We start from the raw sequence: 21239 nt of genomic DNA, 5'->3' as shown, positions 1-21239 counted from the left end.
CTAATACTATTATAACAGCATCAATATGAGATTTTATACTGGCTTCTCAATAGCACTACAAGAAGCAGCAGAAAGATTTGAGGAGCTGAAAACCCAAAGAGAGACGAGACAGGCACAGGAAGACAAGCGGAATGAGAAAAAACCACCGCCGTACAAACATATCAAGGTACTAATTTTCAGCTGCTCCTAGAATATGCTGATGGAATGTACTATGTTGCAAATAACACATTCAGAGTGCTGAAAGCTATACAACCTGTACACAAAGGTATAGCAGTACGATGCTGATACAGACTGAAAAATATTGCAGTATGTTTATCAAAAAAAAATCACATTAACCACGTAGCTAAACTCCATTTTTAATATGGGTTAATTTGGAGTTTGGGGCAAGTGTCAGGCTTGTCATAATACCTTCCGAGCCATTTAATTCTAAGTCTCTAAATAGCAGGCTTGACCTTTATCCTGAATGCAGAGTCAATAATATGAACTTAGGGAAGTTGGCAGAAGGTCACCCCATAGATACTAGATAGACCCAGAAGTCATTGGGAACAGGAGGGCTATTGGAACTTTCAGTCCTGAGGACATGGGGAGCCTATGCTGGCCTAGACTTAGAGTTTAACAGATAAACTTTAAAATATTTAAAATAGTGGATCTTATTCCCATTCTGCCTGTGATGTCTTGCAACACTGGCACTATGTGTCTGCCATGCAGCAGTTGTTAAAGAGTCTGCATCATGTCATCCACAAAATTTTAATACCAATGACTTCTTCACGGGTCTGGAACAAGAGTCGTGAATGCTACCTGAAAGACACCTGTTGAAATGATGTGCTGTGTGTGTACCATCATCTGGTATTTGCCAAATTAGTGATACTTTAACTTCGTGCAACTTATTCCTGTTGGTCACACGGTTATAATTAGAGTTATAAAGTAAAGATTGTTGTCCTGAATTCAGTATGTCAAAGAACACTGTATTCCATCCACCACATGCAAAGTTTTTTTTACAGCTCTGCAGTTAGATTCTTAAGATTACATTGATATTCAACTGGCTTTACTTATGTTTCTTTCAAATTATAATCAAATTATTGTTTAGACCTCTTAATCCACAGAACAACTGAAGTTCATTTAAGAAGATCATCATTTGTTTATGTTAAACACATGTACTGTATGCCTGAACTCTAGCAAAGCATATAACTTGGGATGTCGCTCAGAAAACTTCTTCTGTTAGCATGCTCAACTTGGTGAATGTGACCAGCGCCTTGATATTGAGGATGTTGCCGTGGGAGAGAACCAGATATTGATTTGCCTATCCTTCTGGTGGATTTGGAGGATTTTGACATGTATCCTGACAATTGGCTCTGAACTCTTCCAGTTTGATTCATTAACTCTAAAATACCTCTTTTCCTGTCAATATTTACATAATTCTTCCTTCCAGGTGCTCAATTATATTTGTAGGTATTATCTCTTTCTGCTCATCTTACCAGAACCTTTTTACTTAGCTCTGCAAATGGTGTGTGAATTTCACTGCATGGGAACTAAAGAAGCAATGTCTCTTGTTCTTTATTGAATTCTTTTCTGCTGCAGCTCTCTAGTTTTTGGTATTTCCAATAGCTTGGCAAAAGCCAGACAATTTCTTTGACGGAGATTATATATTTATTAAATTCCTTTCCTAATAAATACAGCTGAAATATTAACAAGGTCAAGATAATATCTCTACAATATTTCTAACAGCAAAGGCTATGAGACCCCTGGACTTTTGACCTGATGTTTCTGTAAATACTGGTTTGCTATTTCCAGTATTTGCTGATCATAATCACATTACAGTGTAACTCTGAATTTGTAAGTTAGTGGGCCAGGTCATATTGGATCCAGCCCAGTGCCTGCCTGCCCACATTAACCTGATCTGGATACAGACGGCCAACCAAGCTGATTGTCTGTACCAAAGAGCCCTCATGCAAAGCAGAGCATGGCAACCAGGCCTCAGGCAGTGTTGTCCTGCAGTCCCACCCTGGACTGCCCTGATGGTCTTTTGACAGCTCAGTGCTGTCAAATGGTCTTAAATAATTTTGTAAATAATGTTTACTTAAAAACATCTTAAAGTTCTGGAAGTAATTATAAAGCATTAAGATAAAGAAAAATAAATAACCACTTATCTTCACTTACCTTTTCAATCAGGGGCAGTGAGTCCATTTCAAAGGAAGTGTCAGCTGAGGGGTCGAATACGAGATGTATCTGGCCCTTCTGGTGAGTACTTCCGTGCTCTGCCGCAGAATTCAGGTGCAGCAGTGGAGTGGGAGCCCAACTTGACTTCCATGTTTCAACACAAGCACAGAAGTCAGGTGCAAGTTGGATAGAGAGATAAGGAATGTACACAACTTGATGCTATACTAATGTTAATTTTAGTCTTGAAATACCTGGTAGTACTCCATTATATGAGGTGAATCGGAAATGTAAATTAGGCTTTCCTGAAAGGTCTAGTGTAAGGTTTACTGTTTAGGGGCGGCATGGTAGCGTAGCGGTTAGTGCAACGCTATTACAGTGCCAGCGATCAGGGTTCGATTCCCGTTGCTGTCTGTAAGGAGTTTGTACATTCTCCTGTGTCTGCGTGGGTTTCCTGCCGGTGCTTCGGTTTCCTCCCACATTCTAAAGACGTACGGGTAGGTTAATTTGGGGTTTAAAGTGGGCAGCATGGACTCGTTAGGCCGGAAGGGCCTGTTACCATGCTGTAAATAAAATTTAATTTTTAAAAAAAATTGGGATAGTTAGCTGTTGGATGCAAGGTTATAAGAAAAATATACTGTTTCCATATTGTGCTGGATAAGTTCACTCTTTGGGAATTACACGAACAGCTGAAAGATAAAATCGTCCTTCTCAAAGAGAAAACGTTGTCACTCGTATGCTTTGCCACCTCTCAGTGAAAGCAAACACTGATGATGAAATTCACCATTGCCTTAAATGTGCCAGTACAGCCTTTGGTTGATTGATGAAGAGGGTTTTTGAAGATATAGTACTCAGACCTGGCACAAAATTTATGGTCTGTTATGTAGCAGCAATCCCTGTCCTATATGCTTCTGAGGCCTGGACCACCTGCAGCATTCACTTCAAGATATCAGCAACACTGTCTCTACAAAATCCTTTGAATTCATTGGAAGGGCAAGAAAACCAATGTAATTGCTCCAGATTCCAGCATTTTGTGTGTGTTGTTCCGGATTCCAGCATCTACAGAATCTCTTGTGTCAATATCATTGTCCACTCCCAGGTGAATGTCCCCAGCATTGAGCTCACAGTTACACACATTCAGCTATGTTGGATAGGCCATGTAGTTTACATGCCAGCCACTAGACTCCAGAAACGGACACACTATTCCAAGCTGTTTTACAGGAAGCGATTACCAGGCAGCCAGAGGAAAATATTCAAGGATATACTCAAAGCTTCCTTGGATAATCCAACATCTCTGCTGATGCTGTCTGATTCATAACCATTCAAAGTGGAGAAAGAATATTCAGAATGGTATTGAGAACCTGGATTCTGTGTGCATTGGAAGCACAAGAGCCCCAAGTAAGCAATGAAAGGATGCGTAACTTGACAAACTACCCATGCACTTCTCCATCTGACATATCCTGTCCCATCTGTGGAAGAGTTCTCATGTTGGCCTCAGCAGCCATCTCAGAACTTGTCATGCTCAATCTCAAGGGAGTCTAGAGATTTAGTAGACAATTATTTACATTTGTTTTCTCAAGCTACCTTTTTGAAGCCAGTCTTTAAAGGGTGAGAAGTTTAAAAATTTCTAAAATTGATGACAAATGAATACAGCAGATGATTATTATGTAACAATCCTTCCTTTATGTATGTGCCATTACAGATAAGCTTAGTCTGGTCATCAGATCTTAGAGTTGGAAGATAGGGTGTAATGTGAGATTGGCTGGGCCCTTTGGGAGTGTTGTGAATTGGGAACTGGGGGCCCCAGAAGATCAAGGGCAGAGTTAAGGGTTTGGCCAGGGATGGGGGGAGCAGTGTGTAGGTTCTGTGCAGGAAACCAAAGGGGTGCAGGTATATATGTTTTGGGGATCTACCCAAGTTATTACACAGCACTTAGGGCATGCACAGAGTATGCACCCCTTGAGTTGTGCTATTGCAGAGATGGCAGTACTATTAAAACCTGGATGTTCTGAAATTGCTTAAGGGTAACCTTGGAATCATTTGAAGTAATTTCCAGTTAATGGTGAAAAGAAGCTTTGCACAAAAAAGTGTTAATTTGGTGCTCGTCAGACAAGGAAAATGCATCATACGTGCAAGTGCCTGGTCAAATTTCTACAGTGGCACAATTCAGCTGGGAAACATAAAAAATCTGGAATAAGTCAATTAATTCTAGTAGCACATAATAAAGCAGTGCTGTGCTGCTGAATTTCTAAACCAACTATTTGAAAGGTCTCTGAGCTTGAGAATTTCTGTGACAAGTGAAGCTTTTGCATTATATATTAATTGGCAGTTAAAACACAAGTTGAAGTCTAATGTAGTGTTGCTTTGTCAATATCTGGGGTCTAGGAAAATCACATGATTCAATCAGGTTCATCTATAAAAAAAAATCTGAAATGTATACTGAATAAAGGTGTTTAAAAATCCTAAGTATGTGACTGCCAAATTTACAGTAATTGAGATTATCATCTAACCAAAAAGAGGCATCATGGCTGGTGCTCCTTGAAAAGTGAATGTGTTTAGCTGATTTTTCCTTTGGTGGAATAATTGTGTGAATGAACGAGTAATGCACCTGTATTTCAATATTTTACAATTTAACTAATTTTCTTCTAATAGGAATTGTGGAGAGATACTTGGGTAATGACCTTAAGGTTTAACCATCTGCTTTTCTGTCAAGGTAAACAAGGCCGTGGGTAAAGCTCAGATCTACACTGCTGATCTCTCTGAGATTCCAAGATGTAATTGTAAGCCAACTGATGAGAATCCCTGTGGGGTAGACTCTGAATGTCTGAATAGAATGTTAATGTATGAATGCCATCCAGCCGTCTGTCCTGCAGGAGAAAATTGTCAGAACCAGTGCTTCACCAAGCGGCAGTATCCTGAAGTGGAAATTTTAAGAACTCCAGGGCGAGGATGGGGTTTACTTGCAAAATATAACATTAAGAAGGTGAGATATGTGCCTTCACATCTGTCTAAGTACTGAAAGCAATTAGAAATCAAACCATTGCTATCACTTGGGGAAGAGGCTGTTACAAGAGGGATGAGATCATGAAATGGTTAAATATTTTATGGTTTCCCCTACAAATTGGGAAATGGAGTCCAGAGCATAACTCATTTGCAGTTACTGTTTTTCCAGTCTAGATGATCCTTAGTCAATATCTAAAGATTGAATGGATGTTAAAATGATCCATAGACTATTTACTAGATTTTATATAGAAGTTGCAACCTGAATGTTTAGAAACCAGAAAAGTTGTCTCTGCTAAGTTTAAGAACTAAATATACCATATAAAAAATCTGACCTTTTAAATATTTATTAACATTTTCATAATAATTAAAAGTACTTTATTCTTCATTTTGTTCTCCTGTAAAGGAGAATATTTAAGAAAGAAAGAAAAAAATTTTTACCTTCACAGTGGCAAGGTTAGGTAACTTGTTGATGGAGAAAGAAAATAAGGAAATATGGACCAGTTAGCTTGACATTGGTTGTTGGAAAATGGTAGATTCCATCAATTGAGAAAGCATTTAACTGAGCTCTTAGGAAAGCACATCATGATGTAAGCACAGCTCTCTGAGGGAGAAATCATTTTTATGAAGTTATTAATCCTTTGAGGATGTAAATAGCAGGATAGATAAAGAAAAGGCAGTGAATGTAAAGTTTTTTGATTCCTAAATGGTATTCAGTTTAGTGCCATATAAGAAGTTACTGCACAAGATAAAGATGCATGAAGTTAAGGATAATTATCATGAATCAAGGTTTGGTTAATAAAAGGAAAACTTGATGAGAAAAATGGATCATTATCAAGATGGAAGGTTATAATTAAGGGGATGTCTTGATGGTTGGTACAGGGCCTCAACTATTTAGAGTCTACGTTAATAACTTCATTGAGGAGATAATATGCACTTGTTTGCTTATGACACAAAGATAGGTGAGAAAGCAGGTTGTGAAGAGGCCACTGTCTACAAATGAATATAGACAAACAGGCTTAAATAAGTGCAAAAAGACAGCAGGTGGACTATAATAAAGAGAAATGTGAGGTTAAATACGCTTTGGTAGAAAGAATAGTGGGAGGCTTTTAACTATTAGTGTTCAAGGGAAGTGGATGTCATATAAGAAACAAAGTTAGCATGCATGTACACCAAGTAATTAGGAAGGCAAATGGAATGTTGGACCTTATTGCAAGTGAGATGATGTAGAAGACTCAAAGTTTTGCTGCAACTGTACAGTGCACGTGGAGTTTTACGTACATCTTAGTCTACTTATTTACGGAAGGACATATTTGCCTTTAGAGGCGGTGCACCGAAGATCTGATTGGTTCCAGGGATAAAGTATTTGAGCAAATTAGGCCTTTTATTAAGGGGGTTTAGAAGTATGAGAGCTTGTCTTGGAGAAACAAAATTCTGAGGGATCCTAATGGGAGATCCTGTGAGGATGTTTCCTTGAGAGGGGAAATCTCTGATTACGGGGCATGATCTCAGGATAAGAGGTTGACTACTTAAGGTTGAGGTGAAGAGTAATTTCTTCATTGAAGATTGTCAATTTTTGCCATTTTGTGCCCCTGAGATCTCGTGCTAAATCTTAAATATATTCAAGGCTGGATTGATGGATATTTGAACTAGAGAGGAATTGAGGGTTATGGAGATCAGGCAGGAAAATGAATTTGGGGCCTCCAGATCAAATTAGCCTTGATCTTAATAAATGGGGCCACCTGCTACTCCCATTTCTTATGTTCTTGTGTTTAGTATGTAATTCATCTATAATAATTGTACTATTCAACTCAATTGTGGTAGAGGGAGGGTTTAAACTAGATTGGCAGGGGACTGGGACTCTGAGCAGGACCAAGTCATGGGATAAAGCAGTAGCCAGCGAGAGAAAGTTTAGTAATTAGGATAGCCATGGGCCCAGTAAAGACAGGGAAAGGAAAACCCAGTTAAACTGCATTTATTTCAATGCACAAGGTTCAACAGGTAAGGCTGACGAACTCAGAGCATGGATTGGCTCTGAGGACTGGGATGTTATAGCTGTAACAGAAACATGACTGAGAGAAGGGCAGGACTGGCATCTCAGTATTCCAGGACACAGATGCTACAGGCATGACAGAGGTACAGGTAAGCGAGGAGGGAGTGTTGCCTTTTTGATAAGGAAAGACATAACAGCAATACTTAGAGATGACATTCTTGGGGGGGAATCATCCAGTGAGGCTATATGGGTAGAACTTATAAACAAGAAGGGGAGGGTCACTCTTGTGGGGCTGTATTATAGACCCCCCCCCCCCCCCCCAGTAGTCAGCAGGAACTTGAGGAGCAGGGGTGTAAAGAAATTGCTCATAATTGTAAGAATAATAGGGTTGTATTAGTGGGAGATTTTAATTTCCCTGGTTTTGACTGGACTACCCAGAGTGTTAAGGCCCTGGACGGGATGGAATTTGTGAAATATGTCCAGGAAGGTTTCCTCAGTCAATATATACTCACTTGTCCTGACTGAGTGCATCCTCGGACTTTGTGGGAGGCTAGAGAAGAAATTGTGGAGGCCTTTGCGGAGATACTTGTTTCATCATTAGCCACTGGTGAAGTTCCAGAAGAGTGGAACATGGCTAATGTTGTTCGGTTGTTTAAGAAAGGTAGCAAGGACAAGCCAGGGAACTACAAGCTGGTCAGCCTGACATCAGTAGTGGGGAAGTTAATGGAGGGAAATCAGAGCGACGGCCTACCGGTATTTGGATAGACAGAGTTTGATCGGGGGAGTCAACGTGGCTTTGTGTGTGGAAAGTCATGTTTGAGGAACCTTTTAGAGTTTTTTTTTGAAGAGGTAACCAAAAAGGTAGATGAGGGTAGGGCAATGGATATTATCTATTTTGACTTTAGTAAGGCCTTCAACAAGGTCCCGCATGATAGGCTGGTCTGGAAGGTTAGGTGCCATGGAATCCAGGGACAACTAATTAGGTGGATTCAAGATTGGCTAGGAGGTAGGAAGCAGAGGGTGGTGGTTGAAGGTTGTTTCTCAGAATGGAGGCTGGTGACTAGTGGTGTGCCACAGGGGTCAGTGTTGGGACCCTTGATATTTGTTATTTATTTAAATGATTTGGAAGCGAATGCACAAGGCCCTATTGGTAAGTTTGTGGATGACACAAAATTAGGAGCTGTTGTTTATAGTGAAGAAGGTTATCATTGATTACAAGGGGACCTTGATCAGTTAGGGAAGTGGGCCGAAGAGTGGCAAATGGATTTCAATACAGATAAGTGTGAGGTGATGCATTTTGGAAAGTCAAACCAGTGTAGGACTTGTACTATGAATGGTAGGGTACGAGGGAGTGTAATGGAACAGAGGAACCTAAGAGTACAAGTGTATAGCTTGTTGAAAGCGGCATCACAGGTAGATAGAGTGGTGAAAATGGCTTTTAGCATGCTGGCCTTCATCACTCAGGGCATTGAGTATAAGATTTGGGACATTATGCTGCAATTGTATAATTCATTGGTGAGGCCACAGAAGGTTAGTAGGTTGGCAGAAATACTGTGTACGGTTTTTGTCACCCTGTTATGGAGAGTTTTGTCAGGCTAGGTCTTTATTCCTTGGAGTGTAGGAAACTGAGGGGCGACCTTATAGAAATGTTTAAAATTATGAGAGGCATAGATAAGGTGGACGGTAACAGTCTTTTCCCCATGGTAGGGGAATCCAAAACTAGGGGGCATAGATTTAGGATGAGAGGGGAAAGAAGGGCAACTTTTTCACACAGAGGGTGGTGAGTATATGGAATGAACTGCCAGAGGAAGTGGTTGAGGCAGGTACAATGGTATCATTTAAGAAGCATTTGGATTGGTACATGGAGGGGCAGGGCTTAGAGGGATATGGGCCGAACACAGGAAATTGGAACTAGCTGGGTGGGCACCATGGTCGGCATGGACTGGTTGGGCCAAAGGGCCTGTATCCGTGCTGTGTTGCTCTATGACTCTATTGGTGGAGGCAAAGCTATCAGGAACTTGGGAATAGAAATTATACTTTGCTTCCAAAATCAAAATCATAAAGCAAGTGTATTTTACATCAAAAATACCACTACATGAAAATCTTCAGGAATTAGGGCAATTTTGTAATAGCTTTTAGATATAATAAAATGTTATGAGGGACTCTGGTTGAGCTATACATTAGAGATCAGTCGACAGTTCTGGTTTCTATTCTATAAATTTCTGGAAGTAGTGAAAATAATGAATAGGTTAGGAATTCATTTTTTTTTATTTAGAAGAGAAACTTTGAGGAAACTTGATGGAAATTAGATATGAAGAGATTATTTCAGTTTGTGGAAATCCAAAACAAGGCATAAATAAAAGATGTTTGCAAATAATAGGCAAATTGGAAGGCATTTCTTGAAGAGTGGTTAGATTGCTACTAAAGGAGGTAGGTGAGACCAATATCTTGTATGCTTTCAAAAGTTCGACAAGCACTTGAGACAGAATGCAATGGAAATCTGGGAGAAAGCGGAGGTAGAGTATAAAAACTTCCACAAACAACTTGGACCAAACCATCTATTTCATTTAATACTTGTATTTTAGAATAGTGTAGCCATTCTTTGTATATTTTTTCCAGCTACTCAAGTTTGAAATAAAACTAACTCTGACACTACTTTGATCTCAAGATTACAAGAGGCTGAAAATTTCAAAACAATAATTTTGACTATATACTTTAACAGTTAGTTGATTATTTTTGTTTTGTTTTTAAACATCCCCCAATAACAAAATTCTTGATAGCTGTGGAGGCTCTACTGTCTGTCCCCCCCCACCCTCCCCCCATCCCACCCCCAGTTCTGAGAAAGGGTCAGTGACCCAAATTGTTAAATGGTTTCTCTTTCTACAGATGCTGGTTGACTGGCTGAGTTCTTCCAGCATTTCTGGTTTTGTTTTTAATTTTTGATAACTTGTATGTTTATTGTCACTGTTGAAACTAACTCTTTTACAGGGAGATTTTGTGAATGAATATGTGGGTGAGGTGATAGACGAAGAGGAGTGTTATGCTCGAATCAAATATGCACAGGAACATGACATCACCAATTTCTACATGCTTACTCTTGATAAGGTAATAACTTCAAAGTTATAAAACTGAATTCAACTTGCGTGTCGAACCCACACAATCAGACACTGATCAGAAGCAAAATCTGTAAGATTGGTATTGAAATAATTATGAGAAGTGAGAAGGAATGAATCCAATGCAAACTCTGTTGGCTATAAAGGTTTATAATTAAGGGGTGTCATGGCACTGAAGTGTCGGGCAGTGCTCATTTTTAACAACAGAGAAGTTAACCAACTATTCTTTATATTCAATGGCATTACCATTGCTGAGCCATCATTAACATCCTGAAGGCCACCAATGATCAAAACCTTAATTGGACCATAAATACTGGTAAGTCAGAAACTGTGGCAATTTATTTGCCTCCTGACTATCCAAAAACTTTCCACCTACCATAAAGCATGTCAGCAGTTTGATGTAGTATCCTCTACTTGCCCAAATGTGTCTTGTGTCAACAGCACTGAAGAACAGTTCATCCAGAGAAAGCAGCCTTTATGATCTGCCCTCCATCAAACACCAACACGTTACGGCTGGATCAACAAAATTCGCTGCGTTTACTCTCAAGGCTATTTAAATAACACCTCCCAAAGCCAAAGGGAGTAGGATGATTGTAACAGAACCACCTGCAGATTCCAGTCTCAAATCACAACTATTATGACTTGGAAATTTATTGCAATCCCATATTTGCTGGATCTAAATTCTGAAGTTTCCTCCCAATAGCACTCTGAGAATATCTTCACTAGAAGTTTAACAGCTGTTCAGGAAGATGGCTTACCAAGGGCAGTTAGGATTAGGCAATACATACTGACCTGGCCATTCTTTTTCATTTGTATAAAATTGTTCGTCATTCACGACTAAGAGGTAATTTCAGAAAGATTGTGCTGTGCATGAATTTGCAGTGATTGATATCACCTTGAGAAAATCTCCAATCAAACACACAGCACATTCTACCAGAGAATTGGAATCAAAATGACAGGGGAGGCCATCAAAAGTGTCATGGATATAAGTGGGAAGGGCTTGGACTAGGGGAGAAAGAATGAAGTCAAGTTTTGAAGAAATAAGTTTGGTGGAAAAGAACAGGCTGAAACAAGAGATCTGCTGGTACAGTCCTTGTGCATCATTACAGGAGTTAGAAGTGCACTGGGTGAGGCTGGGAGACTACAAGGCTAGAAGCTATGGAGGGTAGGTTTCTCAAGGAAATCAGATCATTTACCGTTGAGAAAATGGCCTGATGCTCAGTGCAACTGCACTGCCCTAATCAATCCTCTATTAACTTATTCAAAAACATAACTTGCCTTATCATATCTGAGCTGATTGCAGACATCAGCTCTCAACACACTCCCATACCGTCCTCAGGACCATGACTCCATCACTGAACTTATTTCTTCCTCAATCCTCACCCTTCTCTGCTCCAGTTAACCATTTCCCCAGCATTAAATATCCCTCAGCCTATTGAAACTAAAAGTTTCCAAAACATGTGTAGAGTCATTGTATGCAGTACCATCCAGTCAAACACACAACACATTCTTTTGTCCAAGGGAAACAAACTCAGCCTATTTAGTCTCTCCTCATAACTGAAACACTTTATCCCAGGCAGCATCCTGGTGAAGCTCCTCTGCGCCCTTTCCAGTTCATTTACATCCTTCATATATTGTGGTGATTAGAACTACACAGCTGTCGTCTAACTATACATAGTTTTATCATTAAATATTATCTATAAATCAATTTCGTATCTGTACTGCCACTGCCCCTTTGATAAGTATCAATTTTGTTAACATTTATTGTATGTTACTTTATCAGAGACCTTTTAAAAGTCCTTATGATATATATGGTCTCTGATAAATGTATATTGTGAATTTCTAAATTCCACAGAATGAAGCCAAGTTTACTTGTAAATTTATTATTAATAGGATCGGATAATTGATGCAGGCCCGAAAGGAAATTATTCGCGCTTCATGAATCACAGCTGCAAGCCAAACTGTGAAACACAGAAGTGGACAGTGAATGGTGACACTCGAGTTGGACTGTTTGCTTTGTGTGATATTGCTGTTGGTAAGGAATAGTGCTAAAGGTTAGGGGTTTAAGACATGCATGCATGTGGAATAAACATCCAATTGAATTCAATACAGAGTTAGATGAAGTAAGATCCCAAACTAATATAATAGAACCTAGAAATTTGATAGTGTAGCATCTGTTTTTGGGTGCTACACTGTCCAGTTTCAGCATTATTCAGCTGGGGTACTGCTGGAGACTTTTTTCTGATTGACATAATTAAATTGAACCGAGCACTTCTGTTAACTATTCATGGCACTTCCAAAGCTTTTTTAGTGTCTTGAGGGCACTAAATAATGATATGTGCAAAATGCCTTATTGATACAAATTGGATTAGCAAGCTGCAGCATATGATCGTTGTGGAACATTCTCAGTAGAACTATGAGTACATTGTGAGACTGTTGAGATTGTTATCCTCAGAGCCAACGTGGACTAAATAATCTATTTTATTTTCAGAAATCTCAATTAATTTTAATAAGTGATAATCTCTGGCGTGCACCTAATTTCTGTGATGTGAATCTGCTTTCGGATGTTCCATGCTGAAATATGAAACCAAAAAATGTATGCTCATTTAAACTAATGCATCAGAAAATACGAGTGTAACATAAAGGAAATTAGATGTTATTGTTTGCATTTATTTATTGACAATTGCACAGGGAGTCTGAGTATGAATCTAATGGCATTAATATTTTTACAGGATCTGAGCTAACATTTAATTATCACCTGGAATGCTTGGGCACTGGAAAGACTGTATGTAAATGTGGCGCTCCAAACTGCAGTGGCTATTTAGGCGTGCAGCCTAAGGTAGGAGATCCAGTTCCTCACTCTTAATGTAACTGTTGGGGTACATCACATTCTATGCAAGATAAATGTTGTAATACAGTGACTTTAAAACAGACTTCAAGGTTTATTCCTTCATTTTCCACTTTAGCTTACTATATTGCAGAGGGTGAAATTTGTTATGAATTAAAATGAGAATGCAAAAAATCTGGACTCGTGCAACAGCTTTTCACATCTTCAGATTGTCCTAATGCATTTAATAGCCAATTAGATATTGCCTTTTTTGTAGGAAGACACGGCAACCAATTTGTACATGGCAAGGTCCCATACATGGCAAATGCGATAAATAACCAGTTAGTTTGTTTTTGGCATTATTGGCCAAGAAATAAATCTGGGCTAGGGCACCATGAGAACCTGTTCTTTATTTAGTGTCACAGTTTCTTGAACAGGTAGAGAAGGCCTGATTTAACAGCTCAAGCATTTGCTGCACTGATATGTCAGAATAGATGATGTGTCCAAATCTATACTGAGCACAAAATCAGAGAGTGCTACTGCCTCCCAGCTCCGATGGTGTGGGTGTCTTCTCCCCCACACAGTGCTCTGGCATATATGTTAATTGACAACTGTAAATTACCCCTTGAGTAGGTGGGTGGGGAGTTAATGGGCATGAGTAAATGGTAGGGCACTAAAGAATATTGATGTATAGCATGACCTTGGGGTTCAAGTCCATAGTTCCCTGAAAGTGGCAACATGGGTAGATAGGGTGGTGATGAAGGCATGTGGCATGCTTGCCTTCACAGGTCAAGGCATAGAATATAAAAGTTATGAAGTCATTTGCAACTTCACCAAACACTGGTTAGACTGCACTTGGAGTATAGTGTACAGTTTTGGTACCCACACTATAGGAAGGATTTGGTTGTGCTAGAGAGAGTGCAGAGGAGATTCACCAGGCTGTTACCTGGATTGGAGGACTTTAGTTATGGAGTTGTCTCAGATTAGATAGGCTGGGCTTGTTTTCCCTGGAGCGAGGGAGACTGAGGAGTGACCTGATAAGAGTTGCACAAAATTAAGGGGCATAGATAGGGTAGATAGTCTGAATCTATTTCCCATGGTAGGGGCATCAAGGTAAGAGGAAAGAGTTTTAAAGGATATTTGAGGGGAAAGTTTTTTTTGCACATAGAGTGGTTGATATCTGGAACTTGCTGCCCGAGGAGGTGATGGAGTCATAAAATCACAGCATTTAAGAGACATTTAAACAGGCACTTGAATAGGCAAGGCATCGAAAAATACAGAGCTAATGTGGGCAAATGGAATTAGTGTAGATGGGAAAAAAGATTGGCATAGATGTGGTGGGCTGAAGGACCTGCTCCTGTGCTGTAAAACTCTATGATTCTATAATAGGTTACAGGAAAATAAATAGGGAAATGGGATTGATGGGATTGCTGTGAAAGCTGGAATGGACTAGATCGGCCAAATAACCTCTTTCTATATCATTAGCAAATGTGAGTGTTAGCACCAAGTATAGTGAGAGGAAAAACAGGTGTTTCTCACAACCACCCACCATATAATTTTTGTTGATAAGTGTCTTTGAGATCAGTTTGTTGCAATTTAAAGCAACTTCATGTAATTTATTTCTTACTAAAAATATACCTATTCTTTAAGCCACAGGCTTTGTTGTATGAGTTATCACTTTATGGTGCTTGCATAAACATTCTTTTTATTGGGTGGTTTACATGAAAATATAATTTTTGGTTCTGGTGTTAATTACTTTCAATCAGGTAAAATAATTAATAAATTCAAAAATAGCTGCCCAAATCTATAAGAGCAAATGTTAGTATTTCAGCTTATTTGAAAAATGGCTGGCATTAATAATTGTCTGCCACAAACAATATCTATTTATCTAATTTATTTAATTGTTAGGTCAGAAATTAACTTCTGTGATTTTGTTTGAACATAACAGATCTTTAGACCCGCAGCAGGTTAATTTATAATTGAAGCGTGATGCTATTTACATTGCTTTTACATGTGAAATTGAACAAAGGGAGAAGAATATCTGCAAAAAAAATCAAAGCTTTTTTCCAACGTGTTTCTCATATACAGAGAAGCATATTTAATGTATATTTTTGTGTGCTTTTTTATTCTTGCTAATGCTCTTTGTATGTTTTTTAATGTCAAAACTAACGTGTTTTGCCTTAACAAAAAGAAATGGAGAAAGATAACCTGCCTGAAATAGCTTTGCTAGGGCACAGATTTCTCATAGGACAGGCCAGTATTTGAATTGTTCCCTATGGTATAAAGTTGATGATGAGGATGGGACTAATGGATGAATAGCATCCTGATTCTGAGCATGATTCTGTGATTCAGCGGTATAATGGTGGAGTAGGTAGTGCTGCTGCCTCAGCAAGCCAGGTTCAATCCTGACTTCAAGTGGTGCTTGTGTGGACTTTTGCATATTCTCTTTGTGATCAAGTGGGTTTCCCCAGGTGCTCCAGTTTCCCCCTACTTTCCAAATTTGGAGAATCAGGTTCGAGTTGATGTGCACCTTTTAGAGAGAATGGGTTGCAGGAAAGTAAGTGAGAGCATGGGACGGATGGGATTTCTCTGAGAGTTGTCATGGACTTAATGTTGTGAGAAAATATTATAATAAAGTTAGCTATCTAATCCAAAACTACTGCTTTTATGCTCTGATACCTTGATGAGGTTTCACAAAGCCTTGTGTTCAAATAAAATATGTTATTACCTGGAAATTAGATTGCATAGTGCAGGTTTTCTATTGTATAATGGTAGTGACCATTTCTGAGTTACATTCAGAAGTTCGACCAGGCACCAAAGATCATTATGCAGAGGTTGATGGGAAAGTAAGTTGTGGAGAGGATATAGGTGGCTACAATGTTTAAGTGAGCAGGCAAGGATTCAGCAAATGGTGTGTAATGAGCGAAAATGTGAATTTGTCTCTTTTTGTAGGGAAAATAAAGATGTATATAAATAGTATGAGCTTGCAGAGTTCTGAGGTGCAGGGACGGATCAGGGTTTGTAGAAGGCTGGTATGCAGGTAGTGCAAGTAATGAGGAAGGCTAACAGAATGTTATGGTTTATTGCTGGGGGAATTAAAAACAAAAGTAGGGAGATTGTGTTTCAATTATAACAGGCATTAGTGAAATTACATCTGAGTACTTTGTACAGTATTGGTCTCTCTATTTAAAGGAGGATGTTAATGCTTTGAAGCAGCTTGGAGATGGATTGGCTTCTCCCTGTGATGCTGCAGTCTGGGGTAACTGGTAAATGTGTAGCCTGAGAGCCAGTGGTAAGAGGAGAAATAATGACTTCCTTGGGGAACAGCAATGTTATGTTTCCCCAGTGCCAATGGAACTCAAGAGGAATGGATGGACAATACTGATCTGATGTGATCCAGACTGTAGTGCTGTCATTGTGACCTCCAGGAACTGACATCTGATACATTACACACTTGGTGGCAGATGGCATTGGGGGGAACACAGCAGCACTTCTGGGGAATAGCAGCCTTCTTCCAGGTAACATTGTGGAGCACAAATGGAAGTGGCCTGACTTTGCAGAGACCCATGAAGGCTTTGAGGTGGACCCCTCCACAGTCCTTGCCATCTTTTAGATTTGACCAAGCAGGTGTAACAACAGATTCATCACCTATGTAAACGTGCACCTACTGCCATAACAATGCCTCCTTAGCATTGTCCCCCTGAACTTATTCCCCCTGAACAGTACAGATATGAGCTCTTGTACCAGATACCTTTCACCTCTTACCTCACTGCAGCTCAATTGTGCCAGATGTTACAGACTCCTGTGACAGACTTCTCCAACCTGTTGTCTTTTGCCTTCAGTGCCAGTATCTGAGATAGACCCTTGAATATTCAGGGCATAGAAGGATACAGCCCGAATGCAGGCATATAGGATCAGTTAGAGGGACAAAAAGGTTGGCATGGGCATGGTGGGCCAAAGAACCCTTTTCTCTGCTGTGTGACTCTAGGTGTCAGACACAATACAGTTGGACTGGGGAGCGAAGTTGCGGGGATTTGTGGTGGGGAGGTTGTTGGGAGTGATATGAGATTGAGATGATCTCTTGCAGTGAAGGGAAACATATTAAAAAGGTGCATACCTGGTACTCCTGAGGGAATCCAATAGTGAAAGTGCATGTCAAGAGTAAACAAAGACTTCATATGGGATAGATTGATGAAGAGGTAACATAAACATATGCTTCCTGTGGAGATTTGCAGTGTCCTCTATTGGCCTCGCCTTTCACCTGTGTTGCCCATTGACTGAGGAAGAAGACCTTCCCCTCCAGCCATGAGTCGCCAGGCATAAAAGGCCCTTTCTTATCACATTGGATCTGTGTTTACTAAAAACCTTTGCTTGAAATACATAGGAAACAATTCATCGCTGTCATTGCAGTCAATCCGTGACGTTATTAAATTCACAAAATTCCATATTTGGATTTGCTACGAGTGAGAAGTTCTGCATATACGTGGTTGTGTGGATGTGCTCAGGTGGTGTGGATGGGGTGATGGCTATGAGGAGAGCTGGAGGCAGTACCTTTGAAGAGTAGATTTAAGTGCTGGAGCTCTCATATTGTTGAGGTCATGGTATTTTGCCTGCAATGCTCTATGTAAATCCTGGAGTTCAACACATCATTGTAGCCCTCGAATCCTTTGTGCATAGCTCCACCCTCTGGCACATATTCTATGAACAAAGATGGTGGTTATGAGTAAAATGGGAATTTGCTCCCTTCCTTTCTGCTCTCCTTTATGATGGCAACCGTAGTACCTATTTGCTGCTGTTGGGCTGCTGTGGAGAATACCCTTTTTGAAATTCAGAGTAAGTATCATGACCTGTATTACTTCCCACATATGAAACATTTGCCCAAAAAATGCACTTAGACTGTTGAATTAGGACTTTAGTCTTATTAATTCCAATGGAATAATTTGATTTAGTGTCAGAACACCACAGCAATAATTACTATTCATGTAATGAAGTTAATGAATTTCTGGGAAAAATTCTTCTGACTCAATGTTTTAATAACTTGCCCATGGTTGTTTTGGTTTCTGGTGCCTCTATAGAATATACAGAGCTCCACAGATGACAAGAAGGTAAAGAAAAGGCAAATGCTTCCAAGAAAACGTAAGCAGCAGGCTGAATTAGTGAGAGATCATGAGGAAGAATGTTTCCGTTGTGGAGATGGTGGGCAGCTAGTCATCTGCAAGAAGCCTGGGTGTCCTAAGGTGTACCATGCTGATTGTCTGGTCTTGAACAAGCGCCCTGCTGGTGAGTGGCTCAACTGATTCCTCCAATTTGCATGAGATGAAAGATGAAAAATAAGGCTGTCAAGTAATATCACCACTAATAGTCATAGGATTGAAAAGAATTAATTGAAAGTTAGTTGCAGTTTTAAAGCAACAAGGCAAATGTTGATATTGTTAAATAAAATACCAATGCAGTAAAACTCCAATAATCTGGCACACTTTAGACAAGCAGATTTTCTAGACTAGTGGATGTTATTTCTATTAATATCCAACACACTTTGAATTCACTTTTTTAGATGTTACACAGTGTTATAATAAATTTTCCAGTGAACCAGGTAAGCTTAAAGGGAGCCCAGGAGCCTGGGCCCCAATGAGTGGAAAGGAGGTACTGTAAATAAAACCTGGTGAGCCAGTTGCCAGACCATCAGAATTTCCAAGTAATCAGATACTGTACTTTTGAAACACTTCAGTTTTTAATGGTGGAAAGTTCTTTCCCTTTATGACTTTTAATTAAATTTGAAAGTCTCATTCTGTTCAAATCTTTCCGTGAACTTGACCCATTCTCTGTAACCACTCTGACACATTTGCAGTCCTCCAATTCCAGCCTTGTGCTTATTCCTTAGCCACACTGTGAGTGATCTTGGGGCCCATTACCAAGTAATAGTTACTTGTTTTTGAATGAAATACCTGCAAAGGTGGACGAGCAAGGAACCAACTCCAGTTTAGATTGCCCCTCGCTCTCCCAATTGTTGCTGTTGCTGATAAGATGAACAATGTCAGTTTCGCTGTCATTGCAAAGAATGTGTGTCAGAAAGGAATCAGATACAGGCAGAATTGCAGATCCAGAATAAGAGAGGCACAGGAAAATCAGAGCTGATTATGTTAGAGGGATGGAGGTGGTCAAGCAGATTGAATGTTGGTGTGGTTATGATTGGACAGGGTGATGAGTGGAGTAGGTGCTAGGAACATCATTGGTGAAGCAGGAGAGTGTATGAAAGTAACAATGGAAAGACATCTACCCGGAGGAATAAGGTTGCCACAGGTTCCCTGACAGTGGTCCAGATGGAGTCCATCCCTTTGATGCCAAGTCAGGCCTTGGTTTTCCAATGAAACCTGCTTCTGTATTCTTGCAGGTCTGAAAGGTGTGGTAGAATTTTGCAAGTGATGAAATGCTATTTGTTGTCACTCTGTTGTAATATCCTTATAGCCATTTTGTCCCATGTAAAAGAAGAGTCAGCAACAATTTGGCTTCTTGTCTTCCCTGCTCTAATCTGAAATGGTGCTCTAGACACAAAAAATCGATCATCTAAGTCTCAATGGTTACTGAATTTCATCCCCCTGTTGTGACAGTCCCTATTTCTAACCCCATAAATGTCAGTCTTACTTACTTGTCATCGTTGCACGAATGCATCTACCTCAACTGATGGAAATAATTGCCCAAATTCACTTACCCATGAAAGTTGAGTGCTCTTCGCTGTTCTAAATATTGGGATCCCTCAATTTTCACCAGTGACTCTTTAGAGGGCACTGATTTGCAAAGCCATTTGAAAAATGTCTCGCTCTCATGCAAAGTAATGTTCCCACAATGGATTTCATCCAGCCTCCTCCATTGAAGGATTTTTGCTTAAGTATTTTCCAGGAAAGCAACCCTTTTATAAATTGATGAATGCCTTTATGTTGCTCTATTTTCCAGGATATGCTGTTGCCATCCTTTGGACAGTCAATTACAACTTTCACTTTAGGCAGTCAGTTTCTCTTTCTCACCTTCTGATTTTCTTACCTTCTGACATTCTGGATTTGTGTTTGTATTATTTAAGCAAAATGTTTTACTATAGAAATACTAACCTTCTAATTTTCACACTTTTTCCTTGCTTAACCTTGCCTTTCTTTATCCTCCTGGATCCATATCAAGAGATTGAACCACATCAACACCTGCTTAATCTCTGCAATTAACTGTATTTAATTGTAAATGCAATGAAAGAAAAAAACATTAATAACTGATAAAGATTTTAATCAGATTGTTTGCATTTACAGTGGCATGCATAAGTTTGGGCACCCTGGTCAAAATTTCTGTTACTGTGAATAGTTAAGTGAGTAGAAGATGAACTGATCTCCAAAAGTCATAAAGTTAAAGATGAAACATTCTTTTCAACATTTTAAGCAAGATTAGTGTATTATTTTTGTTTTGTACAATTTTAGAGTGAAAAAAGGAAAGGAGCACCATGCAAAAGTTTGGGCACCCCAAGAGATTTGAGCTCTCAGATAACTTTTACCAAGGTCTCAGAACTTCATTAGCTTGTTAGGGCTATGGCTTGTTCACAGTCATCGTTATGAAAGGCCAGGTGATGTAAATTTTAAAGCTTTATAAATACCCTGACTCCTCAAACCTTGTCCCAACAATCAGCGGCCATGGGCTCCTCTAAGCAGCTGCCTAGCACTCTGAAAATTAAAATAAAGGATGCCCACAAAGCAGGAGAAGGCTATAAGAAGATAGCAAAGCGTTTTCAGGTAGCCGTTTCCTCAATTCGAAATGTAACTAAGAAATAGCAGTTAACAGAAATGGTGGCGGTCAAGTTGAGGTCTGGAAGACCAAGAAAACTTACTGAGAGAACTGCTCATAGGATTGCTGGAAAGGCAAATCAAAACCCCCGTTTGACTGCAAAAGACCTTCAGGAAGATTTAGCAGACTCTGGAGTGGTGGTGCACTGTTCTACTGTGCAGCGACACCTGCACAAATATGACATCAGAAGAAAACCTTTCCTGCATCCTCACCACAAAATTTAGCATCTTAAGTTTGAAAAGGAACATCTAAACAAGCCTGATGCACTTTGGAAACAAGTCCTGTGGACTGATGAAGTTAAAATAGAACTTTTTGGCCGCAATGAGCAAAGGTA

At 39.6% G+C, this 21239-nt stretch overlaps 1 protein-coding gene across 3 annotated transcripts in view; it reads left to right on the top strand.

The window, feature by feature from the left end:
* nsd1a (nuclear receptor binding SET domain protein 1a) overlaps nucleotides 1-21239 on the top strand; it is a 152406-nt gene that overhangs the window by 119791 nt on the left and 11376 nt on the right. For all 3 annotated transcript variants that reach the window (XM_052013553.1, XM_052013554.1, XM_052013555.1), the window contains exons 18-23: nucleotides 54-166; nucleotides 4868-5137; nucleotides 10136-10252; nucleotides 12154-12295; nucleotides 12993-13099; nucleotides 18163-18367. In XM_052013553.1, the coding sequence (XP_051869513.1) occupies nucleotides 54-166; nucleotides 4868-5137; nucleotides 10136-10252; nucleotides 12154-12295; nucleotides 12993-13099; nucleotides 18163-18367 (954 nt within the window). The remainder of the gene's footprint in view (nucleotides 1-53; nucleotides 167-4867; nucleotides 5138-10135; nucleotides 10253-12153; nucleotides 12296-12992; nucleotides 13100-18162; nucleotides 18368-21239) is intronic.

Source organism: Pristis pectinata, chromosome 4 (genome assembly GCF_009764475.1).
Source record: "Pristis pectinata isolate sPriPec2 chromosome 4, sPriPec2.1.pri, whole genome shotgun sequence".
Classification (NCBI taxonomy): Eukaryota; Metazoa; Chordata; class Chondrichthyes; order Rhinopristiformes; family Pristidae; genus Pristis; species Pristis pectinata.
The sequence above is the reverse complement of the archived record's forward strand: the minus strand, read 5'-3'. Positions and strand labels throughout refer to the sequence as shown.